Here is an 18838-nt window from a genome sequence, read left to right as displayed (position 1 = left end):
GAAACATTAGCCACTTTTACTGATTAGGCTACGAGAACCACTATACGACTCTTAATGAGTCTTGATGACTCGCTAGGTACCAATCATAAAAAACACAGAGACTTATCCAAACACACTAGTTAGGCTACAATTTAAGGTTCTACAACTCGTAATGACTCCCTACGACTCATAGAGAGATTCGTAGTCTGGGTAGTGAGTACAAAAACTTAGGGATTCTAGGGGCCAAAAATCTGGGTTGTTACATTCTCTCCCCCTCCCCACCACCACTACCACCACTACCACCACCACAATTATTTGTGCTGAATGATGAGATAAGGTATCCATTAGCACGATTTAACATAGAATACAATCACACTTACCTTTCACAAAGATAAAAAACAAAAATATAAAGGAAAACACAATTTCCTTTAACAAAGTCATAAAACAAAGATATCAAGGAAAGTCATACCTTAAGCACGATTATCCCAGGTAGAAAATAGGAATGGATATTTGGACATCATGTCTTCTTTGGCTTCATAAGTTTCTTCTTCAATCTTAAGATTCCTTCATAGAACCTTCTCCGAAGGCACATACTTGGTCCGCAACTGGTGGACTTACCGATCCAAAATATCAACCAAGACTTTCTCCTAAGACAAAGAATCCGAAATGCCAACACTCTCCAGAGGGATAATCAAAAAAGGATCGCCCACACACTTCTTCAACATCGATACATGGAACATCGGATGAATGGAACCTAAACAAGGAGGCAAATCACATTCATAAGCAACATTGCCTACTTTTTTCAAGATCAAGTATGGGCCAATGTATTAGGGATTGAGCTTCCCCTTCTTTCCAAACTGAATCACTCTCTCTATGGGAGAAACCTTCAAGAACACCTAATCACCGATATGAAAGTCTAAATCCCTATGACTTACATCTGCATAAGACTTTTGGTGGCTGGGTAGTCTTAAGCCTAGCCCTAATCACCTTCACCTTCTCCATAGTCTAATGAACCAAGTTAGTACAAAAAAACCCAGCCTCACCAACTTCAAATCACCCAATAGAAGAAAGAACAACCCAACCTTACCAACTTCAAACCACCTAATAGGAGAATGACATCTCCTACCATACAAAACCTCAAATGAAGCCATCTAAATAATGGAATGATAGCTATTGTTATATGCAAAATCTATGAGAGGAAAATGGTCAACCCAACTACCACCAAAATCAGTCATACATGACCTTAACATATCTGCTAAAGTCTGAATGGTCATCTCTGCTTGCCCATCCGTTTGAGGGTAGAAAGTAGTGTTGAGGTTCACCTTCATTGCTAAACCTCTCTGGAAAGAGTGCCAAAATTACAATGAGAATTGCATACCTTGATCATATATAATGGAAACTAGAGCACTGTTCTATTTAATGATATCCTGAATGAAAAGCTTAGCATAGTTCTTTGCGGAAAAGTTAGTCCATGCGAAAAGGAAGCAGACTTAGTCATCCTATCAATGATAACCCAAATCGAATCAAATTAACTACGAGACCGTGGAAGACCTATAATGAAATACATATTAATCATTTCCCATTTCCATAGAGGAAACTCAATCTCCTGAGATAATTCACCACGCCTCAAGTGATCAACCTTAACTTGCTGACAAACTATACACTTAGCCACAAAATTTGCCATATCTCTCTTCATTTTATTCCATCTATAAATCTCCTTCAAGTCATGATACATCTTTGTAGAACTAGGATTAATAGTATACCTCGACTCATGAGCCACGACCAAAATACTTTTTTATTACCCATCGGCTTCAAGAACTTAGAATCTATCTTGATAGCTTATGATACCATCACCACCAATCTCGAAAGCCAAGACTTTATACCGATCCACTTCATCGTTAATTTGTATCAAGGTAGGATCCAAAACCTACTTTTTCTTTACCTCTATACCGATAAAAGACTTCACCACCACCTGAACGATCACCCCACCATCCTCAAAATCCAAAAGACAAACTCCAAGATTAGCCAAACGGTAAATATATTTTACCAAACTGCGCTTCTCATCATCAACATGAGATAAGTTCCCCATGGATGACCTGCTAAGAGCATCAGAAACCACATTAGCTTTACCTGGATGATAGTGAAGATTCATATCATAGTCCTTGAGCAACTAAATCTATCTTTTTTGTCTGAGATTCAAATCCTTCTAAGTGAACATGTACTGTAGGCTCTTATGATTAGAATATATCAACATGAACTTCATACAAGTAATGGCATCAAACCTTCAAAGCATAAACCATAGCCAACAACTCTAAATCATGAGTCGAATAATTCTTTGAGTCAACTTAGTTGAGGTAGTAATCGAATAGAAACTTTCTACAAACCTCCTATAATACCCACCTAAAACCAAGAATCTCAAAATATCAGTTGTAATCATAGGTCTTGGTCGCTTCTTAACCACCACAACCTTTAGTGGATCCACCGTGATCCCCTCACTAGAAACAAATAACCTAGAGAAGTAACTGCATTCAACTAGAATTTACCCTTGGAAAATTTAGCATAACAATTGCTGACCTTTAAGGGTCTTTAACACTATACAGAGGTGATTAGCATGATCCTCCTCACTCTTCGAACATACCAGAATATCTTTAATGAAAACAATGACGAATAGGTCAAGAAACTAATAAAATACCCAGTTTATAAAATCTATAAATGCCACTGGTCATTTGTCAAACCAAAGGACATTACTAAAAACTCGAAATGACCATATCGAGTTTGAAAAGCAGTATTAGGGACATCTACCTCCCTAAGATTAAACTAATGAAAACGCAATCGAAGATCAATCTTAAAGAAGTACTTAGTACCCTAAAGTTGGTCAACAAGATCACTAATCCTAGGGAGAGGGTACTTATTCTTCACCGTCACCTTATTATTCTAGAGGCAGTCTACATATATCCAAAGGGAAGTATCCTTCTTATACACGAAAAGAATAGGAGAACCCTAAGGGGAAACACTAGGGTGAATAAAACCTTTGTCAAAAAGATGTTTCAACTTCTTCTTAAGTTTTTTCAACTCAGTTGGAGCCATTCTATAAGGATAAATAGAGATTGGATGGGTATCTAAAAAAGGTCAATCCCAAAATCAAGTTTTCTAATGAGAGAAATACCGAGAAGATCATCAGGAAACACTTTGGGAAACTCACTATGGGGATAGACTGTAAGGAAAAACTTTAGAACTAGAATTCTTAACCCAAAATAAATAATATAGACACCCCTTGGATATAAATTTTCAGGCTCTAAGATAAGAAATGAATCTTACCTTAGGCACCAGGGAACTTCCTTCCCATTCTATAATTGGCTTATTAGTAAATTTAAAAATGACCTTATGGGTTTGACAATCTAGAGAGGCATAGTATAAATGAAGTCAATCCATCCCTAAGATAACATCAAAATATAGCATATCCAACTCTATCAAATTCACCAACGTCTTCTTATAACAATTAGATACCACACAACCCATATAAACTTTTCTAGCAACCACAAAATTACCTATAAAGTAGAAATAGAAAAAGGGTATGAAATATACTCAGGATTGAAACCAAAATGAATAGCCACATAAGGGGTTACATAAGAAAGAGTAAACCCCAAATCAAACAAGAAATACACATCACAAAAAAAAGTTGTAATGTATTAATAACAACATCATAAGAAGCCTTAGATTCCTGACGGGTGGCAAGATCATACAAATGGTTTCGACCAGTGCCAAAGCCAAAAGTAGCACCCTTTGGTGTAAGAGTTGAAGAAGTAGAAATAGTGACCTTATTAGAACCTGAAGCAACCCTTGAAGGACAACCCTGTTGCAGATGACCAAGTTTACCATACTTAAAAAACTTATTTTTTCCCTCATCATATTCTCTATAATAGCTTTTCCTATAAAAATGAAAAAGGGGATAAGATGGTGCCGACTGAGCTCCGTTGGCCTATAACTAGGCACTCTGCACCCTAAATCTAATGTCAATCTTGAATCGATGATTACCAGACGTAGGATATGGAGACCTAGCCATAGAATAAGAACCAAAATTTTCCAACTTCTTCTTAAACCACTTTTTTCTATCCCTACCACTATTCTAATGACCTTCTTCCTATTCAGATTGCCTAGATTTCTTACACTACCTTTCTCATATCTCTGCTTGCTTCTCCTTTTCCTTATCAACCTATAACATATACACCATAATCCTAAAGATATCTATATCATTGTTCAACAAGGTAATCTTTTACTCTAAAACCAAATCATGGGATAATCCCAAAGCAAATTTTCCCATCCACGCCCTCATAGATGACACCAACTCCAAAGCATAATGAGATAACTGATAAAATTTCAAGGCATACTCTTTCACAGACATTCTATTTTGTGTCAAATTCATGAACTCCTTAGCCTTTGCCTCTCTTAAATCCTAAGGAAAGAAGTGGCCTAGAAAAGTCACCCCACATAGCTTGTTCAGTATCTTCTTCCCTTATCTACTACTACTCCTTTTACTACTGATGTACCGTATTCTTCAATTGGTATGCGACAAACTCAACACCCTCAGAGTTAGAAGCATGCATAACTTTGAAGACCTTTTCTATTTTATCAATGAAGTTTTAAGGATCCTCCTCAATATTTGAACTAGTGAAATTTAGATGGCTCAACCTCATAAACTAGCCAACTCTAGTGACCTCAGAATATAGAGCAAAAAAATTAACTTGCTCAGTCTGAGAGGCTACCAATGGGGTAAGCAAATAGATCGATTGGCAAAATACATCATTAGACACATCGGCTTGAGGCATCAGAAAAGGTGCTTGAGGGAACTGGCGGAACTCCATAAAGGCATTTAGAAGTTAGACCCCTGGACCGAGTCTAAACTCCATAAGTAGGATGATCTGTGTCTATATTATCCCCAAGAGAGACTGAAGAGTTTCCGCAAGCATCAAGTCTTCTAGGAGGCGTGATCGAAAATAAGAATAAATAGAAATTAAGAGATATTCAAGGCCTTAGACTCTATAGCCCAAAATAGAACAACAAGAAAGGGAAAATTCCTAAATGTCTTGTAGCATCTTCTCTACAAGTGTGGCACACTACACACCCATAAAAGAGACTCTACTTGACATGACTTTATGGATACCCAATTGACCATGAAACCTAGGCTCTAATACTAACTTTTTCAAGACCCAAACCAGGGTCTGGCCGTGATGGGTATCCTAAATCCATCGTGGACCAAAGACCGCCACCTTTGCCTATTCACACAAAACACAATACACTAATTGTGGCTGAATTCTGAACATATAATAATATAGAATAATCAAAACTCAAAAAGTCTAAGACATATCAACAATCAATACCCACTCTATAATAATCCATAAGGCCTCTAAACCAAATCAAAAATCAATCTAAGTTGGGATATTCCCATGATAATATCTAAAACAAGTCCAAAGAAAAGTCTATGATAATAGATAAACCAAGAATAAATGGCCTTCCAAAAGAAGGAGGCTCACTACATAAAGTTGACTATTGGCTACTGACAATTTAGAAATCCTATCACTATTTAGGAAAAGTAGAAGTGCCTTTGATTCCTGTATCTCATGGGGATAGAGTTTTCGAAGATGGTTAGCGAGTTGAGTGCTATCATATAACTCAAGGAAGGAATAAAATAATGCCAAGTCAAAACCATGGTAAAATTTACATATAGATAATGGACATATATATATATATATAATGGGGTAGGGAATGGAATGGGGCTTAGAATTAAATTTAAAACGTTAGATTGGACTGTGTAGATCAACCGTTATAAGAAGACACCCATGGAATATATGGGTTCAGCTCTCCCCCAGCTGAAAGGGCCCAGTGCATATAATTGCACAGACCGGAGAATAATCTTATACACATATGTACGATGGGGGATTCGAACCTCCCAGTCATAAATCAAGGATGAATTAAGTATCTAGGTCATTTAAGATGGAGGAATCAAACCACCAGTCATTTAATAAAGGGGACTCGCTCGGTCATTTCGACCCCTACGCCAGCAAACACAATTTCTAGTATTGGTCCCTCAGGACCTCCACTTTCATGACCCAACTACAGAATTCTTTTTAAGCCCAGCTAAAATATTTTTTAGACATTCCCATTAATTGAACCACACTATTCCTTTTGGCAAACACTATTGGTATCATCAAACTAACTACACTTGCAAGGTAGTATTATCATGTCTGTACAATTCCATTAACTTGGGGAAAACAACTCTTTTTGTTCATTAATACAAGGTTGGGGAACATCAAACCCCCATTTTTATTAAATCAAAACAGCATGTTACAATAACCTATTTATATCATGTAATTGTTCCAAAAGTAGTCCATGTAGTTGTACTCATATTCAAAGACAATTTCACAAGATTGGGTTGGGGTTATACCAATTCAATTATCTATATTTAGGATATTGGGGGAAACCATGGACCCCTTGTTTATTCACCATGCCTATTCATCCCACATGTTCAAAGCCATCAACTCAAACCGTACATGAATCATAAAATCCATGGAAAAACAATTAATTCAATAGTGATAAATAACCCTCAACCCACATTTAAATCATTAATTAAATCACATGGGTACAATTATAAACAAATGATTTTGATAACATCATATTTGGGTAAGAATAATATACCTGAAACTACAGAGAATTATGGAGAGAAATTAATCCTTGAGCCCCTAGATGACCAACTTGGAGCAACCCTAGCTTGTTCTATGAATGGGGAATTTAAGAGAGTAAAGAGAGTGTTTGATATGTTAAACTTCTAAAAATAACCCCTCTTTCGTGATTTATGTACATGGGTTATAAGTGGGGAAGAGGGAAATGTCCAAAGTTTCCTTAATAAAAAGACCAAAAACTATTGCCCCGCTGTTATGGGTGACTTTACAACTCGTATAGTTACCCTACGTCTCATGACATTTAGTCATAAGTTGGATAGAATCCATGGGCACCAATACTGTTATGATTATGATTCGTTTCCTACGACTCGTATTCAAACCTTACGACTCATGAGGTTAATTCATAAACAAGCCAGAAACATTGGCCACCTTTGCTAGTTAGGCTACGAGAACCACAATATGACTTGTAATGAATCTTAGAGACTCACTAGGTTCCAGTTGTGACCAACATAGAGACTTATCCAAACACACTAATTGGGTATGATTTAGGGTTCTACGACCTATAATGACTCCCTACGACTCGTATGGAGAGTCGTAGCCTGGACAGTGAGTATAAAAACTCAAGGGTTCCAGGAGAAAAAAATCTAAGGTGTTACATACATGATTATGATATGTTACCATGCTTTTATTTGTTTTTGTGTGTTTATTTCTTTAAGCTTGTTCATTTTTTCTTGCCAAAAAAAGTGATCAAAACAACCATTTAAAGTGATAAATGGACTGTGATGGTCATATTTTGAGGCCTTCATAGTATATAATACTATGAAATGCCTAAGAATCATTATTGTTTAGAGAAGCTCTCTAGCTACACTCAAACATAAGGTTTAGGATGGAAAAAAATTTGTTTGTTATCCCTTTCTTTACTAACTTGTTCTATCAGTTCATTTAAGGCCATGTCTCCTAACTACTCCACTCTATATTCTCTTATTATTTGGTGTTTGAAAATGGAGAGCTGATTTCCATTTTTCCTTAGTTCTTTCTAAATACGAAGATTTAGCAAACAAGGACTCGATATAAGTCCCCTCTTTGATTCATGTCTAAAATCCTTATCTTGTTGTCTTAACATTTAGGGAGTTATAAAGTACTTTTTATTTTATTGTGAAACTAAGAATGATTTGTGTCTTAGTTGAGGATCAATACTGTTTTCCTTTAGTCTTGATTTCCCTTGTCCATTTATCTTTTACTTGGTAAATTTCATCCTTATGAATATTCTTTGTTGACTAAATAAGGTGTCGTATCTTTTCTTAGATGTTGGCGTGACTATAGTTAAAACATAGACTTTGGATTTTGACTTGTGTGTTTGCTTTGATTTTTTCTGAATCTTCCATTGCTCTTTTCTTAAAATGATTTCCTAATAATTGGTCTAGCCTTAATGATTTTTTTAAGACATTACCTTTACGGCATGCTCTTCTTCAAAATGATTCCTTGGATATAGTTTAGACGATGATAATTTGATGAAAGATTTGAATAGATCATAAAGGTTGAACTAGTGGCACGCATCTTTCTGTTTCGTGCACAAATATGGTGAATTGACTATATTGTATTTTTGATTTGATATATTACAAGTTCATGTAGTATCTTCAAAGTTGTTTATTCAATTTTAATCGGTCACTAATCCTTATTATTTATTCAAATATACCCTTCAAGTATTAGAAATGGTTCTAAAATACCTTCCTTCCATCTTTGAGCTCTAAAATATCCTTCCATCCATCTATATAGATCTATTTTACCCTTCTCCTGAACAGATTATTTTAAAAGATAATTAATATTCTTATTTAATATGTGGTAATTTTTTATTGGTCAAAATATAATTAGTAAAAAAATTATTAATTTCTAAACTCAACCCAACTGAAATTACACCGCCGAAAGTCCTCTTACGGCTTTCGATGAATAAGTTATTCATGTCATTAGTATTATCAACCTTAATCTTGCTCATAATCATCTCCTTATATGCAATCCTAACTATATGGCAAAAGTGTATGAAAAAATAAAAGATGTATAGGTCTTACCATTTTTAACAAAATCATGCAATAAAGAACAAACCTTTGAGTATTTTTTTATCATTAACCAATAATACAAAAACTTTACATAAAGTTTCAAGATGGTGGTAAACCTGAGACACCTAAGGAAATCAAGATGGAGGAAGAATCAAACAAGAACCCAAAAGATGTTAAAAAGGGAAGATAGATTAATGGGTTTAAGTAGTTCTTTGAGGTGAGACCAGTGTTTGTTTGATTTAATTCGGACTTTGAAAAATTGGTCGACATACAATTTTATACGAGTGGCACAAATTGCTTCTTCATTGAAAGTAAAAGTAGATGTGCCGAAAGAGGACCTCCGGCGGCTCTATTGGTGATATCAGTGGGTTGAGTTTAAGAGTTATTAATTTTTTATTAATTAAATAATAACCAATAAAAAAATTGCCACGTATAAATAAAAATACTAATTATTTTTTTAAAAAAATTGTTAAGGAAAAGGGTAAAATTGAGTCATATAGGTGAATGAATAGGTATTTTATAGCCTAAAGGTGGAAGAAGTGTATTTTATAATTATTTTCAATATTTAAAGAGTATATTTGGACCTTATTTATTTATTTTTATTGCATAAATTCCTCTCTCCAAGTCCATTATGGTCCTTTCCTCCCCCTGCACATTCTTGATGGTCCAAAGAGGAACAAGTCATTGAGTCAAGCCCCAAGACCCAAAACAGGTAAACTACATAAATGACTTTTATAGTGGGTGCCTTTGTTTTTTTTTTCTCATAAGAATGGTTTTATAAAACTAGTTTTCCTTCCTTTTTTATATAGCACAGTTACCTATTTGCCCCTCAATATCTCAAATATTTTTAAACAATTCCATACTAATTTATCTTTCAACTTTTATTTTTCTTTCTCCTTTTTTGTTTTACTTTAACTTTTATCTTTTCTTTTCTCTCTCTCTCTCTCTCTCTCTCTCTCTCTCTCTCTCTCTCTCTCTCTTTCAGTTTTTCTCAATTCTTATTTTTTTTCCTTTTTTCTTCTCTCAACTTCTATTATTTTTAGAAAAATTCTCTTTTTTTTATTCTACTTTGATTCTTTTTTCTTTTTAGTTTTTCTCAACCCTATTTTTTTTTCCTTTCTCCTATCAACTTTTATTTATTTTTGTTAATTTTTTCTCCTTTTTATTTTTATTTTTTCTCTTTTAATTTTTCTCAATCTTTATTTTTGTTGTCTTTTTTTTTTTTTCTCAACCTTTATTTTTTTCCTTTTCTCTCCTTAGCTTCTATATTTTTTTTTAATTTTCTTTAATTTTTTTAATATTTTTCTTCATTTTCTTCTTTTTTTGTAATTTTTATTTTGTTTCTTTTCTTCGATTTCTTCCAATTAAATTACGCCCCATGAGTAAGAGTTAATATCACCACATTGTAGAGGCAAGACTTATGAATTTCAAACAAGAAGTTACATTTTATAGGAAAGAGTTGACGCTATCACATTGTGTTTTGATTGATGATATGTTCTATTACTCTTATCACATTGTGCTAATTGTTTTAATTGGACTTTAATGGTTCAATGTATGCCTCAAGGACTTTCAAACAACAAATTATGACCCACGGGCAAGAGTTGACTCTACCATGTTATGTTTTCATTTATGAGATGTTCTACAACATTTATCTTAAGGACAAAACATAGCTTAAAGACTTTTAAACAACAAATTATGCCCAATGGGAAAGAGTTGACACTACCACATTATGACTTCATTTATTAGATGTTCTATAACTCTTGCCTTGGAGGTAAAACTTAGCTCAAGGACTTTCAAATAATAAATTATGCCCCACGGGCAAGAGTTGATACGATCACGTTATGTCGTCATTCATGAGATGTTCTACAACTCTTGCCTTAGAGGAAAGACTTATCTCAAGGACTTTTAAACAAAAAATTATGCCCTGCGAGCAAGAGTTGACACTAGCACGTTATGTCTTCATTTATTAGTTTTTCTACAACTCTTGCCTTAGGGGAACTACTAATCCCAAGAATTTTCAAATAAGTTACGTACATTGGGCAAGAGTCAAGACTAACACATCATGTTTTTTACTTATGAAATTCTCTATAACTCTTGTCTTAGAGGTACGACTCAGCCCAAGGACCATCAAACAATAAGTTATGTCCTATAGGCAAGATTTAACACCACCATATAGTGTATTTATTTATGAGATGTTTTATAACTCTTCCCTTAGAGGCGAGACTTAAATAAAGGTCTTTTAAGCAACAAGTTGAGACCCATGGGCAAGAGTGGACATTACCACATTGTGTTTTGATTTATGAGATATTCTATAACTTTTGTCTTAGAGGCAAAACTTAACGCATGGACTTTTAAATAAAATGTTATGCCCTATGGTCAAAGTTAACTCTTTCACATTATGTTTTGATTTATGAGATGTTTAGTAACTCTTTTCTTAGAGGCAAGACTTAGCCCAGGGACTTTTAAACAACAAGTTTGCTCCATGGGACAAAATTTGACACTATCACATTGTTTCTTGATTTATGAGATGTTTTATAAATCAAGTACTTTCAGAAAACATGTTATGCCCTATGGGTAAGAGTTGACACTACCATATTATGTCTTAATATATGAGATATTCTATAACTCTTACCTTAGAGTCATGAATTAGTTCAAGAATTTTCAAACAACAAGTTATGCCCCATGGGTAAAAGTTGACACTACAATATCGTATCTTGATTTATGACATATTTTATAACTCTTGCCTTAGAGGTAAGACTTAGCTGGAAAGTTACACCACATGGACAAGAGTTGACACTATCATATTGTGTCTTGATTTATGTGATGCTCTATTAGTCTTGCCTCTAAGAGAAGACTTAGCCGAAGAACCTCCCAAAATAACAAGTTACGCCCAATGAACAAGTGTTGACACGACCACATTGTTTCTTGATTTATGAGATATTCTATAACTCTTGTCTTAGAAGTAAGACTTAACTCAAGGCTTTTCAAATAACAAGTTATGCTCCACAAGCAAGACTAGACACCACCACATTGTGTCTTGATTTATGAGTTGTTCTATAATTTTTCCCTTAGAGGAAAGACTTATCCCAAAGGACTTCCTAACAGTAAGTTATGCACTTAAATTTGCTTTGATTTCAAAAAAAAAAAAAAAAGATCCCTTGGTAGATTATTCAACTTTTTATTTATTAGCAAAATATAATAGAAGTTGAGAGAAAAGAAAAAAGAGAACATATAAAATAGAGAAATAAAAAAAAATTGAGAAAAAAGGATAAAAAAGACAAGAAACAAATAAAGGTTAAGAAAAAAGGACAGAATAAATAACCAACAAAAGGAAAAAATTTGAGAAAAACAAACATTAGAAGAAGAAATAAAAAAAAGTTTAAGAAAAAAGAAAAAAAATGAGAAATAAGAAATGATAAAAAATAAAAAATAAAGATTGAGACAAATGAATTAAAAAAGAGAGAGAAATGAAAAAATAAATAATGTTTGAGGGACCAAAAAAGAAAAAAGAGAAAAATAAAAGTTAAGACAAATGCATTAAAATAAGAAAAAAAAAAGTTAAGGTAAACAAAATTAAAATAGAAGTTGAGAGGCAAATGAGAATGAAAATTTTAAAAATATTTGAGGTGTAGAGGGACAAAAATGTACTTGTACTATACGTAAAAAGAAGGAAGGTCAGTCTTTAAAGACCTTTCTTATGGAGGTTAAAAAGCTAAAGTCGTCCACTATTGGGGTCATCCCATGTAATTTTCCAACCCAAAATAGGTCAAAGAAAGGAAGAAAAAGGAGAAAGGGAATCTAGTATTCAGGTTCAAATAAGAATCAGCGAAGGCAAAATAATAGAAAGGGGCTTTATTGAGTAACTTACATAAATCCCTGATAGTTTCAGCAATATTACATAAAATCCCATTTATTTTGCTAATTACATCTTATCCCAAAATTTTGAATTGGTGATAGATATGTTAAGCAGTAATGCATATCTAAAAGTGATACATATGTAACAGATCAGGTAATTATTTTAGGAAGCACCATATTTTCTGAGATTTTAATAATGTAAATCTCGACTAAACTGTTACAAGCGATGAAAACGCAATTCCTTTTGTTAACTGTTCAACATTGAAGCAAACCACATTAGAATCTCACATTTTTTCAAAATTTGGAACAAAAAAATCGATATTCAATTTTTTTTCTGAATTTCTTCAATGGATCTCGTCACTATGTTGTTGCGTCATTCTGGGGAATGGATTTCTGAAACAAGATACGATAACTATCTGGTTGATGGGATTGTAATTCATGAAAAAAGGTCGTACCACGATTTAATAGACGCCATATCAAGTCAATTGAAAATTGACGTATCTCTGAAAAGAATTAATTCCAAATACGTTGTTCAAGACAATTCATAAGTGTTGGAGATTCATAATGATATGGCTGTGAAACTTTTTCTTCAGATTTTGAAAGCTGAATCTATATTCAGGAAGTATCCATTGTGTATTACAATGAGTGATATTGTAATTGATAGTGATGGTTTTAACACAGATAATATAATGATTAAGTGTTATGATTTTGTTGAGCCGTCTGATCTTGCACTTGGTGTAATTCGTAACGTTGAATCTCCGATAATTGTTAATGTGGATGGTGAAGAACTGATAAGTGATTGCTATAATAGTGTTGTTAATGTGAAGAAAAATTATATAAACAAAGATACACTGGTCTCGGTAATGCGTAACTATTTAATCAAGCATAGGTTCAATTGCAGAACTACGAGATCTGACAAGCAGAGGTGCATTTTTATTTTTTAATGACAATTATTGATATATTTCACAATTTGATTCATATAATTAATTATTCATATAAGTGAAACAAATGAATATCTGGAAGCTGTAGTGATACATTTGTATATCTGGAAGCTGTAGTTATTCATATAAGTGAAACAAATTTGATTCATTTCCATTTTTTAATGACAATTATTATTTTATTTTGCAATTTAAGGAAAATTGTATATGGAAGCTATAGTGATACACTTGTATATTAGTTTATGTAAATGTTGTTGCAAATAACAAATGATTCATATAACTAGTTATTCATATAAGTGAAACAAATAACTAATTGTTATTGTAAATTGATATTTATATATATGATGATTCCTATTGGTCATTAATATAATTGATTATTAATCATATTAATGGATATTCATATGAATGGTGATTTATCTTGATAATTCATATAAAGTAATTGGAAATACATGTTATTCATATTACTGGTGATTCATATAACTGGTGATGCATGTAACTGATTTTTAATTTTGTTGATTTATGTAAATAGTGATTCATATACCTAGTTTTTTATGTTGGTACTAAATGTAACATAAGTTTCAAATAACCAGTGATTCATATAACTGATGATTCATATAAGTTTTGAATAACTCTGGCGATTCCTATAAGTTTTGAATAACTCTGGTGATTCAAGTGATTCATATAATTAATTAGTTTTGAATAACTCTGGTGATTCATATAAATGTAACATAACTAATGGTAATTCACATACGTGGTTTTTTATGTTGGTGATAAATGTAACATAAGTTTTAAATAACCAGTGATTCATATAACTGGTGATTCATATAAGTTTTGAATAACTCTGGTGATTCATATAAGTTTTGACTAACTCTGGTGATTCAAGTGATTCACATAACTAATGATTCATATAGGTGACACAAATAACTAATTTGTATTGTAAATGGATATTTATATATATGGTAATTCATATTTATGATTAATATAATTGAATATTCATATAATTGGTGATTTCTATTAGTGAATCGTAAAAACAAGTTGGAAAACATGTTATTCATATAAATGGTGATTCATATAACTGTTGAATTATATAATACAAAAGAATAACAGATTAAGTTCATATTAGCGATATGTGTTAACTATTTATTCATTGGTTAATTGGCTCATTTTTTGATTGAATTAGTGATTCATATGGTATATGGTGATTCATATAGAAACAAATTAATGTAACTTCATATTTGCGACATTTTTTTACGTATATTTCAGTTATGTCCTACTGTGCAAATCATCGGAATGTAGTTGGGCATTCAAGGCATCCTGTAAGCATGGTACTGATACATTTATAGTGCGTACCTTCAACGATGAACACACTTGCTCAATAATGGACATAGTGTTAGAGCAACAACATGCAACCATTGCCTTTATAGCTGGAATAACAGCTCCAAAGTTAGTTAACTACAAAAAAATAATCACCCCAAGCGACATTATTGAAGATATAAAAAGGGAACTTGGTTTGGACATAGATTACATGAAGGCGTGGCGTGGTAAAGAATGTGCTTTAAAAATTTTGAGAGGCAGACCAGCTGATGGATATAAGAAAATGCCTACCTACGTATACATATTTAATTCGATTTATACCAATTCACATATAAGGATGCATAAGTCTCCTGATAATCAGTTCATGTATCTATTCATAGCACTACAGCCTTTAATTAAGGGATTTGGGTATTGTAGTCCTGTTGTGGTAGTAGACGGTAGTCACATGAAAGGACCATCTTAAGGAACATTCGTTTCAGCTAGCACTCTTGATAGAGAAGGTATTGCATGTAGTGATTTTTTTCTTACAAATGATAGTAATTGTTATATAAGTTAGACATAATCATTGTGTAAATTTATGTATCAGGACATATATTGCTGCTTGCGTATGGGGTTGTAGATTCTGAGAATGATTTATCTTGGATGTGGTTTTTCCAGCAATTCAAGTGTGCTTTCGGTGAGCGCGATAATGTGTGCGTAGTCTCTGATAGACATGAAAGCATAATCAAGGAGGTTAGTGTGGTCTATCCATGTATACCACATTTTGCTTGTATTTGGCATCTTTGGAATATTACCTGCACGAACTATAGAAAGAGTAAGGACAAGATGACCAACGAGTTTTTTGGCATGGCTAAAGCATACAAGTTGGATGTGTTTGATAAGCTTATGTGTAAAGTAGGAAAGATTGACAATAGAGTTAAGGTATATTTGGAAAATATTTGATTTGAAAAGTGGTCACGAGTTCATGCTCCAATAAATAGGGGAGGATTATGACTTCCAACATTGCAGAATGTATCAACTCTAGTCTTGTTGAGGCTCGTGAACTGCCAATTTTAGATTTTCTTGAATAGGTCAGAATCTTATTTGGTGTGTGGAACCGAAAAAATAGAGATCGGTCTAGCTTTCTTTCTAAAAATTTATTGGGAGGCTGGTTTCAACAAATTCTTCAATTGAACGAGGCAAAGCCATCATGTATGATGGTAAGTTAAAATAACAATCTTTATACTTTAACTAAGGTAGTTTGCATATTTTTTTCGACATTCTGATAACAGATGTATCAAAGTGATACATCTGGGAGTCATATGTATTGTTTTGATACATATGATGAAATATGCTTCCACTTGAAATTTTGTTCTTTATATTTAATTAATTTGTGGCTTTTATGGTTCATATATTATGTTGACTTACATAAAACTTTATGGAATTATATTTTTAGATTAGGGAATCAACTAACTACATATACGGTGTGTATGAAGAAGGAAGAAAATACATTGTTCGGTTGGATATTAGAACTTACAACTGTGGTAGATTTCAACTTGATGAGATACCATGCAGGCACGTTATTGCTGTTTTGAAAAGAAAACATGTAAAGAAAATAAAGCCCTACTGCTCAGATTACTACAAGAAGGAGGCATTGGTGAAGACTTATGAAATGTTGCTCTGTCCAATTCCTGATAAATGAGACTGGCATGTACTACCGGAGGTGTTAGAAGATGTTATTTTGCCTCCAAAAATATAAACACCTACCAGAAGACCCAAGAAAGGTAGAAAAAAGAAAAGTAGTGAAAAGTTTTCATCAAAATCAAATCGTTGTAGCTAGTGTGGGTATGTAGGCCACAACAGACGTAGTTGCAACTACTTCCAAAAGAGATGTGACATTTTATCTTTAAAGTTTAATCAGACATGTTTACCTACTTCAAACTTTTGAATTCAGTAATTTGAGTTAATTATTCAAAAATTCGTTGCTTGATATATTTCGTTTATAATTGGAAAAGATATGTGTTTGTAAGATTATCATTTATAATTCATTATTACTATTATCTTATGTAGATATGTTAAGAGGTACTGAGGAAAGCTAGTGATGCATTCCGTAAATGAAATTATAAAGTGATAAATACAACTATTTAATCTCAACAGGTTAATTATTGTTAAATGTTAATCATATTGTTTTCAATTGATTCATATTAAAAAACTTAATATTGTTATGTGATTCATATAAACCATTCGTGTAAAATTAGTTGTTTCATATTAGAAATTAACATTGAAATGTTAATTGGTGATACATTTTCAACATATTAGTTAAATTTTATTCATTTCTAATGACTTTTAACTGGTGATTCATTTTAATAATATAAATGGTTATTCCTGAAACTGGAGATTCATTTTAACTGGTGATTCATTTTAATAATATAATTGGTTACAATTTATTCAGGTCTAATTATTTCTAACTGGTGATTCATTTTAACCATTTGAAAAATGGTGATTCACATAATTAGTTATTTATTTAACTGATTATTCATGAAAGGGGAGATTCATATGATTACATATTTTAAATGGTGATAACAAAATACAACTATAAAGTTGTATTTGGTGATTCATTTAAAAACTGGTTAGTAATATAAATGGTGATTGATATGGTATTTAGTGATACATATTATATCACTTCTTTTTGTTAACAAAAATATTGATGATACATATCATTAGATAAAACTAAAAATTTGTGATAGATTATGTAAGTTAAACTACCCACAGAAGTACTAATACCATATATGCTTCTAAGTTAAAATGTCATGACATTTCATACAATAAAACCACAGTTCATGATATATCCAGAAATTCCCAAACATAAAAAAAACTGAAAAACAAGAATTCCACAAACATAAGAAACCAATTTCCTTTTGTCAAACAATAAATGCTAGAGAACTACGGTTCAACATCAATCATCTCTGTATCCTCAGATCAAATGAAGGTGCGTTTAGGCTTAGGCGGATCTTGTTGTCACTAACATATCCAGTACACGCCTTGTTCACACCATAGTGCCATAACAAGGATGTGTATCTTGTACCATGCTTTTTTGAATCAAACCATGCTTTTTTGAATCAAACTCTGAAGATGGTATTTGATGTCGGTCACTTAAAAATTCAGCAAATGCTGCAACAAACAAGCCACAATCCCTGGAAAATAGTAAAGTAGGTATTTTATGTGTTGCCGTGAGCTCTTACTTAAAAAATAATATATTCAAAATAATAAATGATACTTACAATGTGCCACTTGATTGTTGCACAATTCCATCAACAATGTGAATGTCGAATGTATGTTAGTCCATTTTTTCCTTGTATACGTCTAGAAATGACCAGTCTGTGCGATCTTCTTTCTCAAAAAAATCAGATATTGTCAAATAAGTTGACAACATTTCAGCATGCTCTTTTATCTCATCAGCATGACCTCTATGACCTTTCATCGAGTCGTAAACACGAATGCATCTTTTCTTGAGTACTATTACTGCCAACACCCAATGAAATGAACCTTTACAATTTATTGGCACATAAACCTCATCAATCAAATGGCATGGAATACCAGCTGATATGCATAGTCCTTGCATAATCTCACAAATTGATCTGTCCACCGAAGCCACTTTCATTGAGCGAATATTTTCGACATGCGAGCTAAGATCAATCTCAGAATGACTTTGGTGATATTGAGTGTATGTATCATAGATGTAGTTCATGAAAATGCAATTCACAGTGGTATATCTATATTCACTAGTTGTATCCATTTTTGCTTTCTTTCTAAGATAGTAGAATACCACTTCGATATGCTGTAATAAAAAACTATGATTTGTAAGAATAGGTGATTCACATAACCAGTGATTCATATAACTGTTGATTCATATAAGTATAGATTCATATAGTTGGCTAGTACAAATAATACATTTCAATTACTTCAATCATCAAAAAATATAATAATCAGTTGTTCAAATGATGATACTAACCCATGCTTCCTTATTAAATTTTAAAATTAA

At 32.7% G+C, this 18838-nt stretch overlaps 1 protein-coding gene across 1 annotated transcript; it reads left to right on the top strand.

Moving 5' to 3' along the window:
- The first annotated feature begins 13134 nt into the window (after window positions 1-13134).
- Window positions 13135-16498, top strand: LOC107876520. The gene is made up of 4 exons (XM_016723426.2): window positions 13135-13490; window positions 14767-15254; window positions 15404-15549; window positions 16253-16498. Exons 1-4 carry the CDS (start codon window positions 13135-13137, stop codon window positions 16496-16498), a joined length of 1236 nt encoding a protein of 411 aa, XP_016578912.1.
- The last annotated feature ends 2340 nt before the right edge of the window (window positions 16499-18838 follow it).

This window comes from Capsicum annuum, chromosome 7, assembly GCF_002878395.1.
Source record: "Capsicum annuum cultivar UCD-10X-F1 chromosome 7, UCD10Xv1.1, whole genome shotgun sequence".
Taxonomy (NCBI): domain Eukaryota; kingdom Viridiplantae; phylum Streptophyta; class Magnoliopsida; order Solanales; family Solanaceae; genus Capsicum; species Capsicum annuum.
The sequence above is the reverse complement of the archived record's forward strand: the minus strand, read 5'-3'. Positions and strand labels throughout refer to the sequence as shown.